This window comes from Wyeomyia smithii, chromosome 2 (assembly GCF_029784165.1).
Source record: "Wyeomyia smithii strain HCP4-BCI-WySm-NY-G18 chromosome 2, ASM2978416v1, whole genome shotgun sequence".
NCBI lineage: Eukaryota > Metazoa > Arthropoda > Insecta > Diptera > Culicidae > Wyeomyia > Wyeomyia smithii.
Genome location: NC_073695.1, coordinates 227,055,038 through 227,080,891, shown reverse-complemented (window position 1 = coordinate 227,080,891; position 25,854 = coordinate 227,055,038). Strand labels below are relative to the sequence as shown.

At 39.7% G+C, this 25,854-nt stretch overlaps 1 protein-coding gene across 50 annotated transcripts in view; it reads left to right on the top strand.

Moving 5' to 3' along the window:
• LOC129721789 (dystonin) overlaps positions 1-25,854 on the top strand; it is a 293,217-nt gene that overhangs the window by 226,038 nt on the left and 41,325 nt on the right. For 28 of the 50 annotated variants that reach the window (XM_055674769.1, XM_055674767.1, XM_055674768.1 and 25 more), the window contains 10 exons: positions 1,014-1,722; positions 1,781-1,985; positions 2,051-2,419; positions 2,592-2,627; positions 3,056-3,971; positions 4,437-5,067; positions 5,128-5,263; positions 6,252-6,335; positions 7,357-7,578; positions 25,594-25,748. In XM_055674769.1, coding sequence (XP_055530744.1) covers positions 1,014-1,722; positions 1,781-1,985; positions 2,051-2,419; positions 2,592-2,627; positions 3,056-3,971; positions 4,437-5,067; positions 5,128-5,263; positions 6,252-6,335; positions 7,357-7,578; positions 25,594-25,748 — 3,463 coding nt within the window. Of the gene's footprint in view, positions 1-1,013; positions 1,723-1,780; positions 1,986-2,050; positions 2,420-2,591; positions 2,628-3,055; positions 3,972-4,436; positions 5,068-5,127; positions 5,264-6,251; positions 6,336-7,356; positions 7,579-25,168; positions 25,494-25,593; positions 25,749-25,854 lie in introns of those variants that run through there. The other 22 variants (XM_055674786.1, XM_055674784.1, XM_055674782.1 and 19 more) reach the window with 4 other exon arrangements.

Here is a 25,854-nt window from a genome sequence, read left to right as displayed (position 1 = left end):
GATTATAAACAAATTCGTATATAGGAACATTTTTACACGATATAACTTCCACGAATTTTCCTAATTGAACAATATATTATATAACAACGTGCTCGAACCTAATCGAGCGTCAAAGTTTAAGGCATATCGCAAGTTTTCATGGCTATTACTTCAAAATTGTTAACGAATCAATGATCCTTTTTCAACTGCATGCTGAAAAACCCAACCATGAGCATAATTTTTCACAGAAAACGATAAACGATATTCGATGTGGTAAAACTACTTCACGGGTCATTTAAAGCAATGGCGCCGCTCTGGTTCACGATTGAGTGATCTTACTTCTTCGATTGACAATAAGCAGAAAATTATATGATTGCTCTGATATAGTGCACTTGCTTCATTGTGTTTGTTAAATTGTGCGTACGTTATGCACTTTGCACTGTTCCGGTAAGTTTACCGTCATCGTTTCAAGAAATAGAACAATGAAATATAAAAAAAAATCATTGGCAACTCGTCTACATTATGATTTTGGTTTCGCTCAATTAGTCAGCTCAATTATCCAAGTCTGTCATCCTGCATCTATTAAAAAAACATTTATCATAATCAAAGCGCTATCACTAATTACTAATCACAAAAATCGCCATTGCGAATATGTACCTCATATTGCGATTTGAAAGCGACTTTGTTTTCCTAGAATGCGACTCCATTCCCCGAACAATGCTTGACTTACCAACAAAACAGTTTACATTTTACTCGAGCGGAGAACCGTGACCAACACTTGTCTGGATGATTATGAAGTGTTGACGATTGTGGCGGCAGATTCCTTAGTAAAGCACCACACGAAGTCAAAGTTTTCGCAAACAAAGCTGGAATCAAACAGGGGTGCTGCCACGGCCTTTAATGACCGTAACGCCACTTAGGAAGCCACAATAGCATGACGTGACGGCTATGACTCTATTGTATTGAACAATGCATATGAAGAAACTGTATTTACTCTTTTTATTGATGCGAGATTTTCTTCTGTTACATTTCAGACGTTGATACCAACGAACCAGATGAGAAATCGATGATCACCTACTTGAGTTCGCTGTACGATGTCTTTCCGGAACCTCCGCAAATCCACCCACTTTTCGATATGGAATCCCAACGAAGGGTACAGGAATATCGGGAGCTAGCCCAGCAGCTGTTGTACTGGTGCCGTGAAAAGACCTCCCTCTTACAGGAGCGAGCATTCCCAACGACTCTAATCGAACTGAAACGATTACTGACCGATCTGAATCGTTTCCGAAGCGAAGATGTGCCACCGCGGCAACGCGACAAACAACGACTATTTACCATTTACAAAGAGTTGGAGAAATATTTCGAATCCATCGGAGAGGTAGATGTGGAATCGGAACTCAGGCCTGAATCGCTGGAGAAAGCGTGGCATAGATTGATGTCTGCGCTAGCGGATCGAGACATGATCCTGCAGCAGGAAGTGCAGCGACTCGAACGGTTACAAAAACTTGCCGACAAGGTGCAGCGAGAGTATAAGCACACCGAAACCGTAATTACCAAAATCGAAACCCGAATCTCAGAGGAAACCCGCCGTATCGAGCGACTTCATCCAGTCGAGGCGAAAAATATAGTCGAGGGACTAGAAAGTGATATCCGACATCTGGAGCAGCCCCTCCAGGACATGAACGATGACTGCCATAATTTAAAGGACGGCCGTTACCCACAGGCTGGCGAATTGCATAAAAAGTAAGTTACCGTTTTTATCATAATGAATCTACGGTCACTAATTTGACATCGTTTACAGAGTTACAAAACTGCACCAGAGGTGGTCCCAGTTGCGCTCTACATTCCACACTAGCTTAGTACAAAAACTATCCGGATTGAGTTATCCCGTCCAAGAAACGACGATCACGAAGCAAACGCGTGTCGTCACCGAAACTCGTCAAATCGGCACAAATCCATACTTTAGAGACGTGCAAGAATACACTGAGTGGTGTCAGACCAAGCTGGTAAGTGTTGCATCCCATTTGCTCACCGTAATTCCTTTCGATATAACATTCTCACTTTCTTGCAGAAACAACTACTCACTTCCGACTACGGTTCGGACCTGCCGTCTGCCAAGGTGGAATTGGAACGCCACCAGCACGAGCACAAAGTGATTGATCAGTTCCACTCGAAGATCATCCAATGCGAACGGCATCAGGCGAATTTCAACGGAGACGAGCTGCATCTGTACCTGCAGAAGCTAAGCCAACTGCAGAAGACCTACGCGGAACTGCTAAGCACGTCCACAAAGCGGCTGTCCGATTTGGATGCACTACAGGACTTCCTGTCGGCGGCCACGTCCGAACTGAGCTGGCTCAACGATCGCGAACAGATCGAAGTTAGCCGGGACTGGGCCGATAAGAATCTGGATCTGTCCGCAGTACATCGATATTATGAGGTAATTTCGCAGTCGATTCGATTTCTTCTCTAATTGCTCTAGATATTATTAGTACTTTTTTGTTTCGTTTCATCTAAACTTTCTTTGTTGCAATATACCAACGTAACAAAAAACTTTTTCGTTCTGTTCGCGTTTGACCGTTTAAACCATTGCAAACATGTCTAACCAACAGTCTAATTGCAAGCGTTCCTACGGAAATGGTGACGAAGTAAGTAGTCGAGGATGTTGATTCTGGGTTTTCGCGCGTGTTTTTATCGTGTACGCTTGAATTGTTTTTGTCGCGTGATGTGTTGTGCTTAGTTGATCGGAAATCAATGTGGTTTTATAGTTTTAATTTATTTTAATATCTATGGCATCGAAATGGACGTTATGACTTTGCCATTTCTAAGGTGCACGTTTTTCATTACGACGTAGCTGCCAAATTGAACAAAGGATATTCTTAAATTTATTAAATAATGTTAAAATAGTCATCATAAGTGAACAATTTGACGATTAGACCTACAGAACCATCTGTATCGATAAATGTATGATTTGCATTGAAACGCTTTGTTTTTGGTGTACCTTTTGAAGTTTTGCGAATTTACTTCAGATCGATAGTTGCCCCATATTTACCAGTCGCTCAATTTCCATCCACAGAACCTGATGTCCGAGCTGGAGAAGCGCGAGATGCACTTCGCCACCATTCTCGATCGCGGAGAAGCACTTCTAGTCCAACAACATCCCGCTTCCAAGTGCATCGAGGGCCACCTGCAGGCTCTGCAGTCCCAGTGGTCGTGGTTGTTGCAACTGACGCTTTGTCTGGAGGTACATCTGAAGCACGCTACTGATTACCATTCGTTCTTTGATGAAATCCGTGAAGCTGAAAACTGGCTGGCTAAACGAGACGACATCCTGAACACAAAGTACTCTCAGTCGGAGTTCTCGTTAGACCAAGGCGAAGCGCTATTACGAGGAATGCAGGACATTCGGGAGGAGCTGAACGCTTTCGGTGAAACGGTTGCCCATCTGCAGCATCAGGCCACGACGGTGGTGCCTCTGAAGCAGAGAAAGCAACCGGTCAATCGACAGTGTACCGTGCAAACAATTTGCTCCTATAAGCAGGGAAACATTTCGTTGGAAAAGAACGAATCTTGCACGTTGTTGGACACGTCAGGCCGTGTAAAGTGGCGCGTAAAAACCGCAAAAGGCGTCGAAGGCTCTGTACATGGCGTCTGCCTGCTCCTTCCTCCTCCAGACCAAGAAGCGATCGACGCCGCTGATCGGCTGAAACGCCTCTTTGACCGGTCCGTTGCATTGTGGCAGAAAAAACAACTGCGGCTGCGCCAGAACATGATCTTTGCCACTATTAAGGTGGTCAAAGGCTGGGACTTTGAACAATTTTTGGCGATGGGAGCCGAACAGCGTACGGCCATCCGGCGGGCACTAAATGATGACGCCGACAAGCTACTTTCCGAAGGCGATCCCGCCGATCCCCAGCTTCGTCGGCTGCGTCGTGAGATGGACGAAGTAAATCGACTGTTCGACGAGTTCGAGAAGCGCGCCAGAGCTGAAGGTGGGTTTTTATTTCGACAAAATTAAGCTCGTAAAAAAATATGGTCAAATCGACATAAACGTCCATCGGAATGGACAATAATTGTGTTTGGTAGAAGATAGGTAATTGATTTCAATTGAATAATTGTTATGTTACCATTTCGGGATTTGCTTGTCTCGGTTCGGGTTTATTGTTTGGACGAAGGTTAGTAATAATTATATTGGCTGCAGATTAAATGGAATAATTTGTCGTAGGTGTTGTTAGGTTTTGTTTTAGTTTCACGCCCAGAACTCAGTTAGTCTGAAGTTTAACTCCAGTGGAACTGGATCGTAAGCATATTCGAATAGTTTACTTTTATCAAAAACACAAAAAGTGAATTTATTTGATCAAAAAATGAAAAGAGTGTTTCGCTATAGATCTTTCCGAGGTTATACCAAAAATTGAATAAACAAATCTATAATGTTCTTCACGTGTTTTTCGTTGCAGAGGAGAGCAAACAGGCTAGCCGCATTTTCACGGAACAATGCATTTCCCTCAAAACTCGCCTAGAAGAAATGGCTCGCGAGTTAGACCACATTATCCTATCTCCAATGCCGCGTGATTTGGACTCGTTGGAACATGCCGTACAAATCCTGGAAGACTACAAACGTCGTCTAGGTCTGCTGGAGCCTGATCTTAAACATCTACAAGAAACATTCCGTACAATCACTCTCAAGACCCCGGCTCTCAAGAAGAGCCTTGACAATCTAATGGAACTGTGGAAAGAGTTGAATACTCAAGCCGGTTTGCATGGCGATCGGCTGAAGCTGCTCGAAGGCGCTCTAGCCGGCCTGGAGGATAACGAGCAAGTGATTTCCGACCTGGAAGGAAAGTTGTCTCGACAGCTAGAGCTGCCGTCTTCACAAGAGGGTCTGTATGAAGTGTTCAAAAAGCTAAGCACTATTCAGGAAACTATTTCGGCTCAGCAACCGGAAATGGACAAAATGAACGATTCCGCCGACCAATTAGGTCGCATGGGTGTACCGACAAAGGTACTTGGCGATCTGAAACGGCTGCACTCGAACGTGGAGCGTCTCAATTCGCGCTGGAACAATATTTGTGCTCAATTGGCTGAAAGGTGGGAATAACCGGTTGTGTTGGGATTGTTATAAAATATAAAATGAAATAAATTTTACAGGTTACGAAGTGTGGAAACAGCCATCGGCCTGATGAAAAACCTTCATACGAGCATTGTTGTCGAGGAAACTTGGGTTGAGAAGCAAACCGAAAAGCTGCAAGCGTTGCCGACGGCAACTTCCGCCAGGGAGCTGGATGTAAGTACAGTAGATACTCTAGGGAGGGAAGACTAATTTTCAGCTATAGTTTGCTGTTTGATGACATTTTCACGAAAAACAGTAGGTTGACGTCAGTTTTTCTTATATTATGGTGAATCATTGTTGGCTGTGATGATAAATATGATGATGATGATGACGAAGTGTAGGTTATGGTTATATCTCGAATAGCAGCGAACACGATCTCCTTCAAGACACCAATCTCCATTTCACCACGTACACCAACGGATCTAGATAGTTGATAGAAATCCAATCACATTGAAGCTTAACCAAAGTAGAACGATGACTAACAGCATTGTCCTCGGCATTGAATGAGTTTATCCAAGGGAATAAGGGGTATAGAAACCTAACATTATGCTCGCGGTAGAAATTAATTGAATTCAAACAAGCTACACATAAAATAGGCTAAACTGGTATTCAAATGGTACAAGATTTTTAAATTGTTTTGAAAGTTTTCAGTTTTGATTTAGTAACACAAAATACCAGATCAACTTTCACAGTAGATAAACAGGCCAACAGTTAATATCGACACACACAATATTAGTGAGACACATGAACTGACAAAGCATGATCCGACACACTTGCGTTGTAGAGTAAAGACACGTAACCAATGGTTCAGGTCCAATACTATCCCCAAAGCTAGTAGAATTAACCATACTGTAGTACCCTTGGCTACCAAAGCCAACGATAATTTACTAATTCATTTGATTTATTCTTTTTCCCTTTTTGCATCTTTGAACACCCATCAATCTACAATCCAACCACACTACACAACATGAACCAAAAAAAAAAAAAAAAAACACCAACACCACCAAACCGATTGAATCCGATGGATCCCACCAACCCACACCCATACACCAACCAACAAAACCACAAACCAAACTGTTGATTATCTCGCTCGTGTGTGTCGACCCGTTCCTTCTTCTTTTTCCTTCGAACCGCGCAATCCTGGCTGGCTGGCTGGCATCAGACCATGCTGGGAGAGGCCATGGAGCGTGCGCCAAAGATCGAACAGGTCAATCTCACCGGGGGCCGCTTGATCCGTGAAGCTAAGGTACGTATCATGTGTAGGCAACACGGCGTTTGATTCCATGTGCGAAAAAAAAACTTGCACGTGGTAGTCACGTCCTGAGAGCTACACTCTGGAGTTATTTCTCAAAATAGGGTAAAGTGTAAGAACCGATTCTATTGGTTAAAAACAAACATTTTCGGTCTATTCGTTGCCGTGTATGTATGTTCGTGTGAACTTCTCCTCTATTGTTTTACGTGATTTTCTCCACTGTGTGCGTGCTTGGGATTATTGCTTGGTGACTATCCAAGGAGGTTGTGATTCGATGTGAGCTTCTGTTTGTGTGTGCGTGTCCGTATAGAAGCTTGTGACGGAGTCCTGCTTTTACAACGATCGACAACGAGTGAATGCCGATCGAATTGGTGCTGGTTGCTAAAATGACCCATTACCCCTGTTTAAAATTGGCTTCAGCAAAATTTATTTTTAATCAATAAAAGTGAGCCGACTGCAAAGCTGGGGATTTTAGTTATTAATTTGTAGCTTTTTAAAACAAAGTAGAAATGTGATTAAACTGCGGTGTCAAACAGGCAGCTGGCCGACGGCAATGAAATCTGGCTTATCATGCGTTTTACGGTGTATGGAAATTTTAACTCACTGCTTATCGTTCCCCGTAGCCAGCTGCTGGCGCTGAAACGCACCCGAAATAGAATTAACTTTTTGCACAATTCGGTCTATTAACGAAAAAGATTCCAAACAACTTTGTGTTCTCGCTGGTACACAAATTAATAATTAAAAACTCGCACTTTCTGATCGATCTTACATTTTCAACCCTAATAAAACATGAGTTAAAAGCCATCTTCTACAAGCGAATACTAATCGTTATAATAACTCATACATCCACACTCACACAATTGCCTCGCAACACTTGAAAAACATATTCACTCCTGACACGAACAACCATGTACAACCCCATCCTCAAACCTGTCGAATCGCTAACCGCTAAACTGGCAACCATTAAACCAACCACAATCCCCCTGGATCCGAAAATAAAACCCACACCGTATAGATCTACGATGGCAAGTGCCTGCACTACATCGACTGGCTGGTGGAGATACGGCCTAGCTTTTCGCCTCCCCGGCAGGACCTGCGGCCACCGGACGCCGACCCGGGCGCCACCGAGGTGTACTCGAAGCGGCTAGACATGTTGAACGGACGGTACGAATCGCTGATTGAGCAGCTGACCCAGCGGCTCAAGACGGCGATCGAGGTGAATGGCGCGGACGGTTTGGTAAGTACTCAGAATAAAGTCGAAAGATATTGCCTATTATTAATTTCCCTGCAATGAAAAATCATATTCAAAAACGTAAGTTTATTATTATTGACAGTTTTTTTTGGTTATGTCAACCTCAATGAGGAATAAACCATATCTAAATTTCCGTCTGTTAAAAATAAATTTAAACAAAGATAACACTTCGATTGCATATAATGTTCTCTTAAAAGTTTGCTAAAAGTAGACTCCGATTAAAACTTAGGTAGTTGAATAGGAATTCATTTCTCGAAATTGTCCATACCCTCTGTTTCCCAAATGTAAAATAACACTGGTCGACAAAAGCGAAATTATTTGCTTTCTCTTCTGCCTTGGCTTCTGTGTATGATTTCTAGACGCGATAATTCGTCTCATGCCTGAAGCGAGATTTTTATGTTTTGACCAGTCCTGGCCCAAAATGAGACCCCCTCCCCGCGAAAGGGGGAGTATCGCTTATACTCTTGATATTGAATTAAACAAATTTCAAATAAGTGCATTTAACGTTGATATGAACCTATTTTAATATTTTAGGGAAATTGGGGCAAAATGGACATTTTGTTGACATTTTACGTGGATCAGACAACTACCAATCGATTTCTGAGACTTTTTTACTCAATATAAGACATAATTTGACTACCAGTTTTAGATATGTGCGCATTACCATTAAGGGGGGACCCTACTCTGGAAAGTCTCAAAATAATAATTTTTCGAGATTTGTTTCGTTTTCGGTATTTAAGCTATAGATTGAGGTATATTTGAAGATGTATTTTGCATATCGTGGGTGCAAATATAGTGAGCTTAAAAAGCGTTAAAGCGACGAACCCGGCGAGCAAATTCTATACGACAAGTGCGGAATACAGAAAACACCCGGGCGATATCACAAAAGATCAAAAGTTTCTGGTCGCAGTGATGAGTCCATACAGGAAAAAACTCATTCAAGTCTCTGAAAAAATGTTGCTGGCTGGGGGCACTTAAAGTCACAGGAATGGACAAAAACCTAGAATCTTTCTTTTTTTCTAGTTTGAAATGACTTGAGTTTAACGATTTATAAATTGTATTTTTTATACCAAGTTTTGTTAAATACTATGTAAAACAAATGAGAAAACTGTTGTGTTAAATACAGTAAAGTATTTTTTACACGATTCTACGTACCCTGCAAAAAAAAAAACCGTGCAGAAAAAAACGCGTTATTTGGAAAAACGTCGTAAAAAATCGTTTGAAAAAAACGTGTAAAAATGTAACTGAGTAAAAAAACACCCTACTACAGTCTGCTACCGTTACTGTTGTTTACTGTAACTGTTTTACACAAGGACGAAATATCATGCAAAAAAAGTGTAAAAAACCGCGTTATTTGAAAAAAAAAACGTTATAAAAAACCGCGTTATTTGAAAAACCGTCATAAAAAAACGTGTAAAATGAAACCCTGTAAAAAACCCCGTGTGAAAAAAACTTTACTGTAATTCACAATTCAATTTGGCATGTACCCTTATGTATAATTAAGGCATGGTCTAAAATAGCGAATTCTAATGAACTTTTTGTTTCGAGTTTGTTCAATCCAAACTTCATTATGGTTTTCTCTATTTATCATGAATGTGACACAGAAAAGATGAAAGAAGACTTTACATGGGTGTACCTTTTCTTTGTTCATAGAAGTGAGCCCGATGTGTGACAAAATGAATATTCTCACGCTGAATAGCAGATTATTCAAACGATGTGACTGCCTCTAATTCGAATGAAACTTTATTGATATCATTTATTTTTCTCAAGTGACTTTTTAAACAGGTGTATTTGGGTAAATTAAATAGTTGTCCCTAGTTATTCAATCAGAGTTATGACAAAATTACCAAAAGGGTACTACGGATGTTTAGGAAAAACGAAAAGGCTATCGAAATTTTTAAACATGATCCAAAAACAAATTGAATAAAATGATATATTTCAACAATAATGTTGGTCGGTGCCATGCTGTAACAAATAATAAAGCTGAATGTTGTGGATTATGTAAAAATAAATTTCAAATATCGGTTTTTCCCTTTTTTTGATACGAAAAACGGTGTCGATCTGCTTAAATTTATTAAAAAATGTGTTATGTGCAATATTTCATTCTTTTCGGAAAAACGTTTATATTTTGATCATTTTCAAAAGGCTTTCAAAATGACATAATAACTATATAGTCGAGTAATTGAGGGATTTCCAAAATAACTCTGATGCGCTCACGAAACCAGAATTATTTACCAGAAAATCTGTCATAGGAGAGATGAAAGATGGTAAGGTCAATAAAAATGGAGAAATAAACGGAAAATCACAAATTCAAACAGAAGACGAAATTATGTAAAACTGATTTTTTAGGAAAAAATATATTGAAAAGAAAGACACAGATACTTTAATGTAATTTTATACATTCATGTATATTTATACATTCATTGATACACCCCTCGAGTCAATCGAAACACAGGAGGCATTTAATTTAAACTGTTGAGAGGCGTCTTCGGGCGCACTTTTCATTTACCGCTAACACGAAAAACACAACAATATGTTAAGTATGTTGTTTTGAAGATCTTGAAAACAACTTCCAATAGAGCTGATGATGATTGAGAACGTTACTAAATTTAACCCTTGGATTGATATTTGAATTGTAAGACGGACGCGAACCGGTTGGAACGTTGCAGTATCACATTTTGCTGGTGCAAAACAAATGCGTTTCGTTGGTTTTTTTCCTCTGTTTTGGAATGATTACATATTATAAACTAAACAGAATGAACAGTTTTTGCACCGAACAGCTTTCAAACGATGAATTAATACTCGCACAGAAAAAAACGGTACACAAGTTTTGTTGACATTATACAAAACGATCTTTGATTGATCTCCCTAGCGTCAGTTCGAATGTTGCATTAGATCGACTGCTGCGACCAAACTGAGATCATCGTTTTTTGTGGAACCCACATTTCGCACTACTTCGGTCTAGGTGTGTTTTGCTGATCCTCGAAGGTGTTGGAAACCGGAACAACAAAATAACGTCTCAAGAACGACGGGGTTTAAATTTATGATGCAGCACTTTGATTACAATCTGACGGAATGTAGGTACGAAGGCAACAAATTGGCCCGAGTAGTGTGTCGTAATGAATATTCATAGGCATTATTACTGGTCAATCGGTGACATCATACTTATTCTTCTATATCAGAGAAAGGTGACTTCATTGTGTGCTACCTTGTGAGCGTTGAACTGCGACAGCTCGATGTTTCATCGGTGTCGATCGTACTTAAGTGCTTGTGGTACGTGTAGTACGTGGTAATCGCTTTTATGACGCCAGTTGTTTTGAGTTGTTCAAACATATTGAGAATGTATGTGGCGGTAGTTGCGTCGACCTGGTTCATGTTTACAGGATTAGTTTTTTCTTTCGAACGTTAAGTCTTCTTGCTAGAAATTGTACTGGTGGATGAGGTTGAATTGATCTAAATTGGATGAATTACCAGAAGACTCCATTGTGCTAGCCAAGTTCACCTAACCTGACATTGAAAAGCGCATTACGCTCCATTCGTATTCTCGGCGCTGACAATATGAGTGTGGTTCCGTCACCATCGAATAAATTTAAAATTTGCCAACCTGCAATTTCAATCGGTCAACCCTCATTGTGCAATATTCCGAGCAAATTAGGAAATCAATTGCCGTTTTATCACCCGTATTGACACGAAACCGACAAACCTATAAGGGGTCTCAAATAGCTTCGGAATGAGAAGGCTTATTGCTTATGGCTCATGACATCATCATCACCGTCTGCTCGATCAAGTGAGAGCAGAATAACGCATCACCTAATCTGTAGCACAAAAACTGCTTGGGTATCAGTTGAGATCCATCAGTTCTCACTTAGAACTGAGACAGATAGTAAAGCAATAACTGAGTGACAATCAGTCGTAAACTTATAGTATAGCCGCTTTTTTGTTTACCTACATTATTAGTAAACTTTACAACACCGCGCCAACAGTGATGATATCATCGCAACGCATACGTACTTGAAGCCTCGAAGTTTAAAAGGTGCCCTGAGTTACCCATATGAGAGGAAGCCGGTGGTGTAACTCGCGAGAGCTTTCAGATCCTGAAAGAACTCAGAGAATTATCGTGCTAGTTATGCTGAGCGGCACGGTTGACCGTCGTAGCACAGTGTCGACGGTTTGACTTTAGTCTCAGTATTAAAGTTTAGCTCGGTGGAAACGCGCGCGATCTTACGAAAAGAGCAGCAGAGTTTTTAAAAGTTTCATGTCACTGTCGTTAATATATATATATAGGACCAATTGTTCGCACCAGTTTGAATAAATATTTCGTGAAGGTAGAAAAAACGCGCGGATTCGTTTTCTTCTGCTGTCGCGATTCGTTTTCTTCTGCTGTCGTTCGGCTTCGAGAACTGGCAAACGTCGTAATTTCAGTGGCTAATTGAAGCGAAAAGGATTATCCACGCGGGAAGCCAAATTATAAACTGTGTCGCACGTGTTAAACCATTGTTGTTGTTGTTGTTATTCTAGTCATTGGCTCTTACTTATGTTAGTTCCGACAAATGAAATTTCCGCTTGTATCGAATTATTTCGACCTGAAACGTAGAAATCGATAATTCCACTTCAAAAGCTAGAAGCAGGAAATTGACGGAAAGGTCGAACATTTCAATGAATGAAATATAGAATTTTAACTGAACTGAAACCGAAAGTGCATCTATGTACAAATACTAGACCGAGCGTCTCCACCTATTGCACACCAGGGCTTAGCCCGGTGAATATTTGAGTACCAGCAGTCGTCCCGAAGCCAATACACATTTCATAATCATCAGCTTATGTTTGCACGCGCCGATGCACTCAAAGTAGTAAATTGCATTTCGTGATAGTGGATGTAAACAATGTCTACTGCTGCGTGTCGTAGAAGTGGGCGCCGGCCGCCTGATTGGAGTCAGTATTGGAAATTGACTTGAAGTGGAGAAAATAAATTGTTCGATAAGATCAGAGTTACCCCTTTAACTGGTGAAGTTATTTCTGTTTCCCAAAGTTTAATTTGTTGAATGTTCATTAAACTAATCCGATTAATTTTCAAAATTATACAACTTATCAAATCCTACCATAAATTTTAAACTATTATACGCACCCATTTGCCTATCAATTTGTTCATCCAGCCATGTAAGTACCAGTAATGCTGCAGCATATTAACATATTAAAATGCCGGTGGGTTAAGACGGGCATGAAATAACACCGATAAAATTTGCACGCAACCCTCAAAACTTGAACTTGAGGGTCAGTGCGGGCCGTTCTAATCTATTGCTTGCGATACGTACACACATGGAGCAAGTCAGTTATTATTAGCGGCGAAAACAAGCATTGCTATCAGCGCTCCGTTCCTCTTCTTTGTAGAGATTGCACCTTCTTTCGCAATGCTTCCAGGTCATGGAATGTTTTGGCGGAAATGAACCCTGCATGCAACTGATCAGCAAGGACTGTAAAGTTGTATTATGTAAGTCGCTTTATGCAAAGCCGCTTGAGATACTACTTTGAGTATCAGTTTTACTGCCGTGCCGGCACGCCAAACTTTTTTTAATTGGAACGTCTCCAACATTGGAGCCAGTGTATTCTGACGAGGGCGACCGTGACCTTCACCGGCCTCGACTGTCTATAATAAACAATTCACACATTTATGTATCGTTATCCCTATCATTCGTTCAAAACATACAAACGTGCATAACTCCATCCGGAAACAACTGGAATTTACAAACACAACAGTATGAGAAATTATCTTGATATGTTATCACACTTTAGCACCTTTCGATAAGAGTGCGAGCAGCACTGTAAACAATTCGAGGCACAAACGTTTTTTTAATCAATCAGCCATAAATAAATGCAGCCAAGGTAGACTGAATTGCCGTGACCGGGAAGCCTATATTAGTCTGCTACAAAGAAATTCCGCAAAATTGGCCACGTTCATTGTTGTTTGCGGTTTAAGGCGAAAAAAAAATCTCTCCTCAGTTGGAGCATGGATCGAAGGAACGTTTGATGCATATTTTATTTTTTTACAGTTACTCGAAAATATACTGAGAGAGCACCAGATCTTTCCGTTGCGATATTGCCTTTATTTGGGTAAAATTTGTTTTCATTTTACTGATGGACACGGAATGAGTTTTTTTTTTAGTTTGTGTACTTTACAACCTGCCACTTGTGGACTGCAAGCTGTCTCCGACCAGTGCAATTAGAAGAACAGACGTCTTGTTTTGGCTACCCTGCCAGCTAATTCGGTGATATTTCGTCGCGGTCAATATTTGAGCAGAGTTGAATATTCAAGTGCGATGATTGCCAGTTTGAAATGGTATGTGCGGCGGTGTTACTATGAACGATCGAGAGACGAGCGCATTTTCATGGCGCGTGTTAGAATATTATAGTTTTTTTGGGCGATATTCTCCAGCTTTTGAAGATTATTAAACTGCTATATAAACGCATGCGCATTCGGTTAGAGTTCTTACATCAAACTACAAATGCTAGTCGTTGTCTCGATAAATCATAAGAAAAACACAAGTTTAATCATTCTTATCATGTTTTGTATATTCCAAGCATCTTACTGGTTACTGGTTACTTGATCCATTTTATATTTGGTTGCACAAAATGGAACATATCTTCGTAAAAAAAAACACGGAAAAAAATCTTGAGATATCATTTTGCAGCAAATTTGTTGACCTTTAAAGGAAAAATACAGAAACAATTATTCGTTTATGTTCCGAGTAAATTCCCGCACTTTTCGTTTTATAGCGCCCACCATCTTCTGCACAGTGAAACTGTCAACTATATCTGCCATTTTTTCCACCATCTATGTAAATCAGCTGTTTTTGTCAGTTTTTTTTTTCAACTTGCTCTTGATTATCGCGCAGTATTTTCGATTGGACGAAAATCATAGTGAGTTAATAGCTTTTTCGATGATATCAATTCCATTTTGCTTGTACCAATCCATGACTTCCCGGCTGTAGTGGCAGCTGGCCAAGTTAGGCCAGAACTTCACCCGACCGTCATGTGATTAAATGGGGGCACTGTTCCTTGTACACCTGGCCATTCTGGGTAATCCGGTAATGAAAACCTTGTTTTCTGCCACAACTGCACACACCACCAGCTCCGAGCGAACTTTTCAGCAAACACACTTGGCGACATCACCCTTGTGCTTGAACATATCGAATTTTTGTTCTGGGAGCTGCGCGAAATCCATTCTTACATGTCTCATCATCCATTGAAATTCAGCCGTCGAATTTGGTCAAGACTTTCTCATACAGCATTCTAGCGTGGCGTTTTGCAACGAGATTCTGCTTAAGGGTCCTGTTGGGGTGGAACAGTGCCTTCACGCCGACAGAATCGTCGAACAGTGCTGTATGGTGCCGAGAACTTCTTAGTCAAATCGCGCAGGGTGATCCCAGAGTTCGTCTAAACTGCTTTGCAGACTTTCAATCGTAACTGTTTGTCAATCGTTCGACTTCTGCGGTTGCTGTGATCAGCGCGATCCAACATTATTGAGTTTCATTGAATCGTTTCAGCACGCTTTTTACGGTAAATTTGGGAAGTTTGAGGCACTTCGCAATTTGGGCACCTGACCAAGTCGGATTTTCAACGTGAGTGTGCAAAATTTTCTCACGTTACATCGTCGAAAACAGTTGATCCACTGACTCGAATTTGATAAAACTTTCACCGCTATGTAAAAAAAAAACCTTCCTCATTATTGCGCTGTCATTGGTTTCTCAGAACCGCCACTATAAGCGCCACAGTGAATAGAATGCTGCGACCAAATATTCAGTGGATCTAACTTGATCACTCTTCACTTGAATCACTTGACGGTGCAATCAGAGTGAAAAACGTCGCAAAGTATCATCTGGCCTAAGTGTTTTGCGTGAAATTACTTCACCGTGGTCTAACGATAATATATGTCGGAGATTATTTTTTAGTTATAGGACGAGTCATTTGAAAAAAAAAATCAACTCTCTTGGACTTACAAATTTTTTACCCGCAGCCAATGAAACGTAAGGGAAAAAATGACTTTCGAATTTAGTTTAGCGGTAGGGTTCAAAAGTTTTTTCTTCTCGAAAAATGTCCTCAATTGTCGATATCCGAATTTTTTTGCTATGCAAATGTTTTGATGCATAAAACGTCGAGATCTGGTGTTATATCGAGAATAAAAATCGGTTGAAATTGACTTTCTGAGACTTAGAAATTTTTAAGCTGGGAAACTCTCACATTTCACCTGTCTTATTCTCATTTTTATTTCACGGAGCTAATTTTTGTGACCTCACTCTATGTGGAATCGGGAATTGGTCTCAAAAAATGAGGTTAGCGTGTTTTTATAGCGTATATTTCACCGTTCATGCACCGTTTATGAACGTTACTTGAAGACTCTCTAAATTGACTTCAATCATTAGGATATTTTATACAGATTCAGTATTTTCAGATCAGTCATTTTCAAAGCACGGTATACTTTGACGTCCCCTACTACAGGTTCCTCTGGGGCATCTGTGTCGTTCCGGGAGTGGCCAATGCAGCATTTATTCAGCAATATGTCTTTTGGAAGATTCCCGATGAAAAATCCTGAAGATGAGTCGCAGGTTAATTTTTGAAGCAAAAATATACATGTTCCGTGGCCAACCCGAGTAACAATATTTTTTTTTATCCAAGTTTTATAGTGCTTAATACAGCCAAAAAAGCGGTATAGAACTACGATATATCCAGTTTTGGTACTTGGGAATGCTACTTGTGCTCAAAGATTTGTTTTTCAGAAGATTCCTGATGAAAAATCGTTAAGAAAGAGGTTTCGCATGCTATTTTTATTCAAAAATGTTAATGTTCCCTACTACAGGTTCCCCCGGGTCGCATGCTATATTTTTATGCAAAACTGTAAATGTTCCCTAGTACATCCCAAGCAGCAAAAATTGTTTCGATTATGAACTTTGTGCGTCACAGCAACAAATTCTTATGCGAAATTAAGTTGCAGTTACATCTCAGTTTCTTATACAATGACAAAAAAAGCGCAGGAGGTGGAGCCAATTGCAACATTTTCGTTGTTTCAACACAAGTTTCAAGAATGAAACCGCAATGTGTATGAACTAATGTATGGAATTTAATTACAACATGGTAAATGCTGCATGGTAAAATTTCAGCTACGAAGATGCATCGTAACAGCAACTAGGGCGCAATAGAAGCTTCATGGCGTTGTGGTAAGATTGTAAAACGGCAAATGGTCAGAATGGAAAGAGATTGTCTGTATAGCGATTTATCTTTGATTATTTCTAGAAATTTGAGGATTCAACTCCAGTTATCAATTTCTATTCACTTTTCTCGTTTGTACTATTTACGTCATTTGCTGTTGAAACACTTGCAAGTTCATGGCTCAGTTTAAAATATTGCTTCCCTTATCATGCTAATGGTCATTGGCAGTTTTAATTTTGGCTTTTCAATTCATCAGTACCTCAGCGTGACAATGAAATTCAAAGTAATTTATCACGTTTCGTTTTAGAGACCCACACTTTTTGGACGACTTCTAGTCCAAGTACCCAAAAGTTACAACGCAGTAAATAACCTCATCTCAAAAACAAATATAAGGCGAACGATCGAGCAAAAGTTGCTGTTACATGGCTTCAGAACATGACAGCAGCTTTTAGAAGTAGTTTTGTGTTTTTTGTATCTCGCAAGCATCACGTTGGCAACCTACATGCTTCACCCACTAGATCTATTCAGTGAAGGTTAGGTTTTCAAATGCCGTTTACACGTTTCAACAACAAATCCAACCTCGCGAATTACGTTGTTGGTGTGAAGATTTTTGAAGCAGCGATGCAACTTTATTTGTTGCTTGTTTCTTCACAATTTCATCGTAGTAACAAAAAATGTTTCTTAAAACCTCGGAATTTCATTAGTGCAACAAATGATCACAATTTATTTTTTTATTATGTTTCAATTGTTGCTTGGGATGTTTCTCTGGGGACCTCCAGGTGAAAAAGAATCATTTAAGCATTTTTATCAGGCAACCTATCACCAAATCCATCAGTTTGCAGGTTCGCCGTGCCTACCGGAACTCAGGAATATTTGCTACGTCCGGTGACCTAGGTCACATTTGTGGTCAGAAAATGAAACTTTAAAAGTTTCTTAGTTGAATGGTGTTCGAATTAAAATAATTGAGCAATATTTGGCAAAGTTACAGCATTTCAAAGTTGATCAAAATTCTGTTTATTCTACCTACTTTGACTCATGATGAGTAGAACATGGTGTAACGGTTCGATCAAAAAGTAGGCGCGGGGTGAGGAAGCGTATTTTCACTTCGGAGGGTTGGAGACGAAGCATCACTATGCAACAGCGAATAACTTTTTCGTATTTGTTGATATATTCCCGTGGTTCTGTGGTTAGCGATGTCAGTCGGCTAGCTCTCCCACACGGTTGTGATATCGGGTTCGATTCCCGATCAGGTCGAGTATCTTTTCGAGCTGGAAAAGCACGGTGTTCGAGCACTGGGGCACGGTGTATCGTTGTACTTATCCTACAACATGCAAAATGTGCCGAAAACAATATCGATAACGAATTCTCTCAACTAATCGAGTTGATCGAGACCGCATTAGCCACCCAGGCTAGCGTGCGATATTGTTTTTATATTGTTTGATATATCCTCACTAACTAGGCAATTGAATACCGCAAATTCTGGTGTTTTAAGTTGGAAATTGTTTCTTAAATTAATGAATATTATTAGCATGGTATGTAGCATTGCTATATTTATAATTTAAATGCATTCAAATGATTATTATGAGATGCGATAATTTTTATGCCCTAGTTGTTTATAAACAAACCTACTCGCTGGCAATTTTTTTCCAAAATGGCCGATTCTGCTTTTGACATACCGTTACACCATGTTTTTATACATCATGCTTTGACTATCCCATGTGGTTTCGCTTACGAACACCTTCATGCATTGCTCCAGCCCAGGATTTCCTACTTTCCGTAATTTCCTTAACAGTTCTCGAGTGGATCGTTTCTTCTAAAGCCATTCATCTTTGTCCCTGATTATAGTCGACACAGTGCTTTCAGGAATACCGAATATTTTGCGATTACGGGAGCACGTCGTCCAGCTTCACGCGCCTCAACAATCTTGAGGCGTTGATCAATAGTTAAAACTTGCAGCTTTCTTTTACCCCCGTTCGATTCCATGTTCCGTTGAATAATGAAAACTGAATGTGACACTTCGAGACAGCGATGCCAACCTTTTTTTATAAAAAGCTGGAAGAATTCAAAATAAAAAACTGGAGCAAACTGGATATATAAATTTGAAGCTTTTACAGAAATTTATTTGATTTTCGGTTCAAAAATGCTGCACCGTATTATTGCATGTAACCAAAAAGGCTATGGGAAGCTGCGTAGCCGCAAGATTACAGAGTCCGCTTTGCCAAGCGAATGGTCGTGGGTTCGAATCTTAGTAGAATCAGGCCATTCGATGTCAAAACTGGACTTGAAAGATGGGTTCATTCTCAGGGTCCCCACCACTTACCCTTCCTTTCCGCTGAAATTTATAACACCTTTGCGTGACTTTCTATTAACAATACCTAAGTCCCTTTTTTTAATTAATAAAACTGGCCAGAAGGACGCACTACGAAACTTCTCCAAGGAATTATAATTGGTGATATTTGGCAAGAGGAACGAGCATCGGTACAGTAGAACAGTAAGCGGGTAAAAGGAAGAATATCACATTACACACAAGCACTGATAAATAGGGTTTGCAATCCCGGGAATGATTTCCCGGAAAATAGCTTTTCCCGGGATTCCCGGAACAGAAATATTGATTCCCGGGATCCCGGGATTCCCGAGTTCCGTGAAAAATTGTAAGATTCACTATAGTTTTTTATGCAATATTGCAATAAAATTAAACACGTCAAACTAGTGCGACCTGAAATAAATAATTTAATAAAACTAGAAAACTAGATTTGCGACGCACTTTATTTAAAAATATCACAATGATATAGCAAATATATTTAAATGAAAAAAAAAGCGAATAGGCTAACCGCTCAAGTAAACAGTAAATATTTACTGTATTGTAAAACATATTTTGCCCAAAAAATCAGTACCGAATATAGCAAATATTTTCCGCGTCGAATGCCTACCTAACACTCAGTTTTCTCTTCAACAAACTGAAAGAATTGAACACCAGTTTTCAATTAAGTGTAGCAAAAGCTGTAATCGGTGATTTGAAAGTATTCTAGAAATCGAACATCAGCGGTGATTCAGCAGACTTGAGCAAAGTTTTACAGAAGGAAAACTCAAAAATGTTAGAGTTTAACGGAAAATTGTCAGCGGATCTGAATCGATTGTTTGTCGACATGAAGCCCCTAATTCTCCTCTTCCGCAAATATATGCTACAAGATCGATCACGGATTTCTGATGTTAACTTGGATAGGTTTTGTATTTTATTTGTTTTTTGTTTTTCATGCGAATTGAGAATAAAATTTTAAACATTTTTTTTTTGTTATCTTCGACTGATAAACTTAATTTAAAATCACATTTTGCTAAAAAAAATTGTCCGTTCCCGGTTCCTGGGAATTCCCGGGAAATGCGAGTTTTTATTCCCGTTTCCCGGGAAATCGATTCCCGGGAATATTGCAAACCCTGCTGATAAACAATAATAATAAGCATGCCACTTCTCAATAGCGGTATTGCTAACAATAGAAGTGCGGGATACAGCAGACACCCGGGCATATCTCACAATAGATCTACGATTCTGGTCGCAGTGAGGAAGTCCATACAGAAAAAAAAACAAAAAGGCTGAAAAAAAATTTTTTACTGATGGAGATTATAGTAGGCGTACTCGAAATTGAGTGGTTTTCGATTAAAATCATAAATGTAATGGGAATGAGTTCAAAAATGTGGTGATGAACAGAAAACTGGATAAAACTGGAACAATTTTCAAAAAACTGGAAATATTAAACCTTCAGCTGTTTCGCTGGCGATCTTCAAAAAAACTGGAGATATCCAGGAAAAACTGGAGGGTTGGCAACGCTGCTTCGAGATATCGGGAGGAAAATTAGCGCAAAAGCTTGCTATATTTTTTCAAGAAAAAGAAAATTCGAGATACAAGATTGTGGGTGCATGGGAATTTGAAACTGAAATTGTCGAGATAGGGGACGATATCGAGATATCGAATAACGAGATACGGGGAGTTGATTGTTATTTAAATAATATGGGACCGAATTTTAGTTGAATATAGATAAAAAATGTAATAACGCGTTTCGGTAATAATTTCATGGATATAAAAAGGTTTTGCTATTTATTTTGGCCACCCAGGTTTCTGTGGTAAGCTTATTAGTTTTTGTTTTTCGCAATGCTTGAAAAATCGTGAAATTTTATGCACAATTTTTTAGAAACATTTGCGATCCAAAACATGAAAAAGAGCTCAATTAAATGATGTTATAACCCGAATGAGCCAATTTTGCTGCATTCAATGAAGCCGTTGATGGTATTTCCGTGAATTTTTAAGCCATCAAATGTATTTTAAATAACAAAAATACATACTATCTTTTAGTATTAAGTTTCGGTATGTAAGATTTTTGGTGGTCCCCGTGGCTCTGTGGTTAGCGATGTCGGTCGGCTAGCTTTCCCACACGGTTGTGATATCGGGCTCGATTCCCGATCAGGTCGAGGATCTTTCCGAGCTGGAAATTTTCTCGACTCAGCACTGGGGCACGGTGTATCATTGTACTTATCCTACACATGCAAAATGTGCCAAAAACAATATCGATAACGAATTCTCTCAACTAATATAGTTGATCGAGACCGCATAAGCCCCCCAGGCTTGCGTGCGATATTGTTTGTTTGTTATGTAAGATTTTTGAATATGATGACTCAGTCAAAATTTATAACTGAAAACTAGATGGCCAATGGGTTACATAATCAGTCAATTATTTAATAAAAAAAAAACATCCTATATTTAACCTTAGATTCAAACAACTCATGCTGACATTAAGCTCAACTTTTTTGATCTAGAATGGTCGAAGACGCATTTCCGAGTCACGTTACCCTACGTGCCAATATTTACCTCCTGTTGTAGCGGAGTGCGCTTTGAGTTTGAGCGTCCGTCAATGCAAGAGGCGACGGACGCTATATTTTCGTGTATTTTTAGATGAAACGTTATAGAGCATCGCAAAATATTTTATTCTAGGTCATCCAATTTCACCTCGAGCGTTGATAGTTTGTCCGCTTTCGCTTTTGTTTGAGGTTGAAACAAGAAAAATATTTGTTCATTTTAATGAAACACTTTTTGAATTGTAATAAATAAAATTCATCCTATAAGAATATTTCTCACGAAACTAAAACATATAAAAAAATATATATGACAAACACAATTCATCATAATCGTGCGTACGATCAAGCGTGTGAAAATTATGCATAACATTTTCAAACGAGCGTCATCTCGTTCACCGTACCGTCAGTCGGTGCTGACCTTACCAGAGGGCATCCCCTTCCCGGCCGACCGACAGATGTTGTTTGTTATCTACAACGATACAACTTGTTTCTCGAAAAAAGATGACACAAAAAAAAACATGCAATAGTTCTGACATAATTTTGACTAACCGGGTCACCCGTTATGGACTCGAACTTTCTGCCTCCCTGGGAATGAAACTAAGATGTCACACAGAAAGAAAAAAAAGCTCAAATTTTCTAGCTATACAGAGCCTGTGTTGAAATAACCCAGCAACGCGATTTGGCTTTACGACAACTTCAACCGGACAATATACTGTAACGTTTGAAACGCTCTCCAACACAATTTCTCATGCCGACCGTGCTGATGTAGATTGCACTTTAGTCCCGAAACCAATGCGAAACACAAAACACAGCTGGTAATTTAATTTTTCAAGCACACTCAAAGCTAGCTTGTAATTGCTTAGGTGCGGAGAACAGCAAGTTGCGGTCGTGATTTTATTGCCGCCTTCGTTCAGTTGACCACCGAAGGTCGGATTTCCGTCGCGTCGGTTTAGAGAGAAGTTACGTCATCTCCTTTTCGCTTAGCAGAGTAGCGGGAGGTAAATGTAGAATATGCCTCAACAATGGGGCAGAGCAGATCAAAGTGACATGATCCGTCAGCTGAAACGATGGTCGTGAGTGAATCAGACAAAAAAAACTTAAGGTGACATTAGTGATCACTGTACCGAACAGTATTTGGGCGTGTAGAAAAATTAATTGAAGAAAGATGATCCTATAGTTGGCGTTCTACTCCAAATTGCGTCTACCACATCATTAAGGGGCGCTGATAATCTGCCAATCAGAGCAATACACAAAGTGTGATTGTGTAAGCTTATTTATAGCGTTTTGCTTTCAATGTTCGCTTTCACTGTCGGCCACAAGCTCGATGAACCTCTGTAAACAGTCATTTCGCAAGATCATTATTTCATTCCTGACTTTGCGAAACGCGCTGTTGTATCGTCATGGATGAAACAGAACAGCAGAGGTCTTCGTTTGTAGAAAAACAGGAGATGAAGGAAAGTTCAACCGTAGTCAAAACGAACCCTCAAACAGGAGGAAAAGTAAAACAAGGTCTGTGTTGCTCTTAGGGTTAGCCTTAAAGTGCTCAGATTATCGCGTCATAATTAGTTAAACATATTTTAAGATGCAATGCCGATAATGATGCAATATATTTTTTAATTCTAAATCATCCTATAGAAACTTGAGAAAATTGAATTCATTTTCAAATTTGAAATAATTGCAAACCAATCCAAATTTTCTCAAAATCTATTCCAAATCCAATTCCACGTTTAATTCATATCGAAACCAAATCAAATTTAAATTTCAATACAAATCTTATCCGATCGAATCTCGTTTCAAATCCAACCCAATTTTTTATCATTTTTCACGCTGTATTCAAATTCAAATTTTGAAATCTAAACCTAATAAAACCAATTAAAATTTCTTCCCAATTTGAATTTAAAGATTCATTTAATTCCTCTAAGAGATTACAAAAGTATAAAAAATCTTAACACTATCACTCCCAGGTGCGAAAACATCAAAGTTGTTCCATATATGATTGTGAAAACTGGGTTAAAAATTAAAAATTGTTATAAACGGTTAGTATCGCATATATTGGACAGGAGCATCCATTCCAAACTCATCCTGACCTACGTCTAGGATGAAGGCATTGTACGCGCCGTGCCCGTCTGTCAAGTGGAACGTTCTATTTGTTTACACTAACCGTTCAACCGACACTTAATTAAATCACATGTTCAACGATGGTGCTCACTTTCCGAGTGAAACTTGATTTCCTGTAACGCTCAATTTTCAGCACTGAGACTGAGTGCCACCCGGTTTTACTCTCACCAATGGGGCTGGCGAGGTATTTTCTATCGGAATCTGGTGCTTCTTCGAGTGAATCATATGTTTTGTCCTTTTTCGAACGAAAACGACTTATTTCTATCAGTTTTCTCTCCCAACTGGAAAGAAGTGTGGTTATATCTGTCCCGGCATTGTGCAAGGTTGAGTAAACTTGAAAGTCATTCCTCGAACGTGGCAAAATATGTCCAGATTTCGAAGTTGTTTCGAATTTAGAAAAATGTTCCTTCAAATTGATTTTTATTTATGACGATCGCAGCGGAAGGTCAGCCTGCCAGTAAGGTGGAGCAGCGTAGTGGATTTTCTCAGAAGAAACGAATTGCCGTACACACTTCAGCCTAGACCGGATCCAATTTTGACGTCGTTGCTCTTACTGGCTTTGAACACGTATATGCAAGCTGTGTGAGGATGTAAACAAAATTTAAAAATAATCATAAGTGAAAACATAACCGCAACTTGGTCCCCAACGCTTCCAATCACACACCTCATCGGTGGGCATAGTTTGCAATTTTTAACCGTCGTGTCTACAGTAAAAAAGTGACATTTTTCACAGATGTTCGGTGATAAAAGTTGCAAGCCGGTCGAAGCATTACCTTATGTAATCCGTCGTGCGAGAATTTGGCATTAAGTTGAAGCCATTACGTCTTTCGGAAAATTGTAGAATTTGTGATCCATCACGAGGTGTGTGTTGCTTCCGTTTTACCGAAAACCGACAGCCGCCTTTGTATTGATTCTGGGTGGATGTCAGATAGTGGAAAATAAGCTCTGATGCAGTAGATGGAGAGCAAAATTATCGATTGTCTCATGCGCTTTATTTTCCCGACCGTAAAATGTGCTGCAAAGTTGTTTTTTCGTTTGGTGGAATTCGTTCCTACGACGTTCGAATTTTTCTCAAGGTTGTGTCAATATTTAAAAATCATATGCTACTTCTGTAGCAATCCGCTTGGTGGAGACGCTTGGTTTGTTTTCTGATTGCGTCAGAAAATGGAAACACCTATGAACAATATTGAATTGAAAAGTTCCGAGCTCTTAAAAGTGTGCAATTAAAGAATTAAAGGGATTGATTGAAGCTAATTGTTTGGTACCATTTTATAACTACTTGACATGCAACCGTGCAATCGAACCACCTAGACAACAACCTGTGCTCTTGGCTGGTCCCCGGTGCACGGATTGCAATCTCTTAACTTATGTACGCTCATATGTAGACATCGACCATCGGGTAGATTTTGAAAAGGTGTGTCTTACTGGATTCTGAACGCGAAAAAGCGAAGCATCGGCAAAAAAAAAGTTTTCAAGGGCACGGGAAAAAGTAAAATTTACTCGCAAGTTGTTGTATTCAACGTGATTCTATCGAGTATTGGAGGAGGGCGTCAGTGGAATCCAGCGATGCAAAAAAACTTTCAATTTCATCAGTAAATGAAACCGGAATCCTCGCATCAAATTGCAGAAATCTAGTGATTCAACGATACCCAGGTGAAATGGCGGCACAGAAGAGAAATCGGAGAGGACACTGCATGGAGCGTGTTTACGAATATGATTTTTCATACGAGTTCAGGGTAAATTTAATAGCCAATTAAGATAATTTACGAGTTTTCGGTTTTCTGTGTTCGCTCTTTTTTTCACGTTCTAATGGTTTCATATTTTTTCACACGACAGCGCTTCGCCGAAAGTCTTCAGAAGCCGCTTCGGACGTATCGGATGGAGTTCAATCTTGGCCGTCCGGTTGGTAGGAACGGTAGCAACAGCAACGGAGAAGACGGCTTCCAGGAAGTAACCGAAGACGTCTACACTAGCACCTACTCGGCAACGCAGTAAGTAGCACATTACTCATGCACTTATGAAGCTATTGATTGGAGAATGCGCAGACTGATTGATGGTTGTTATTATAAACCATCAGCCGATAGATGAAAAATCGTC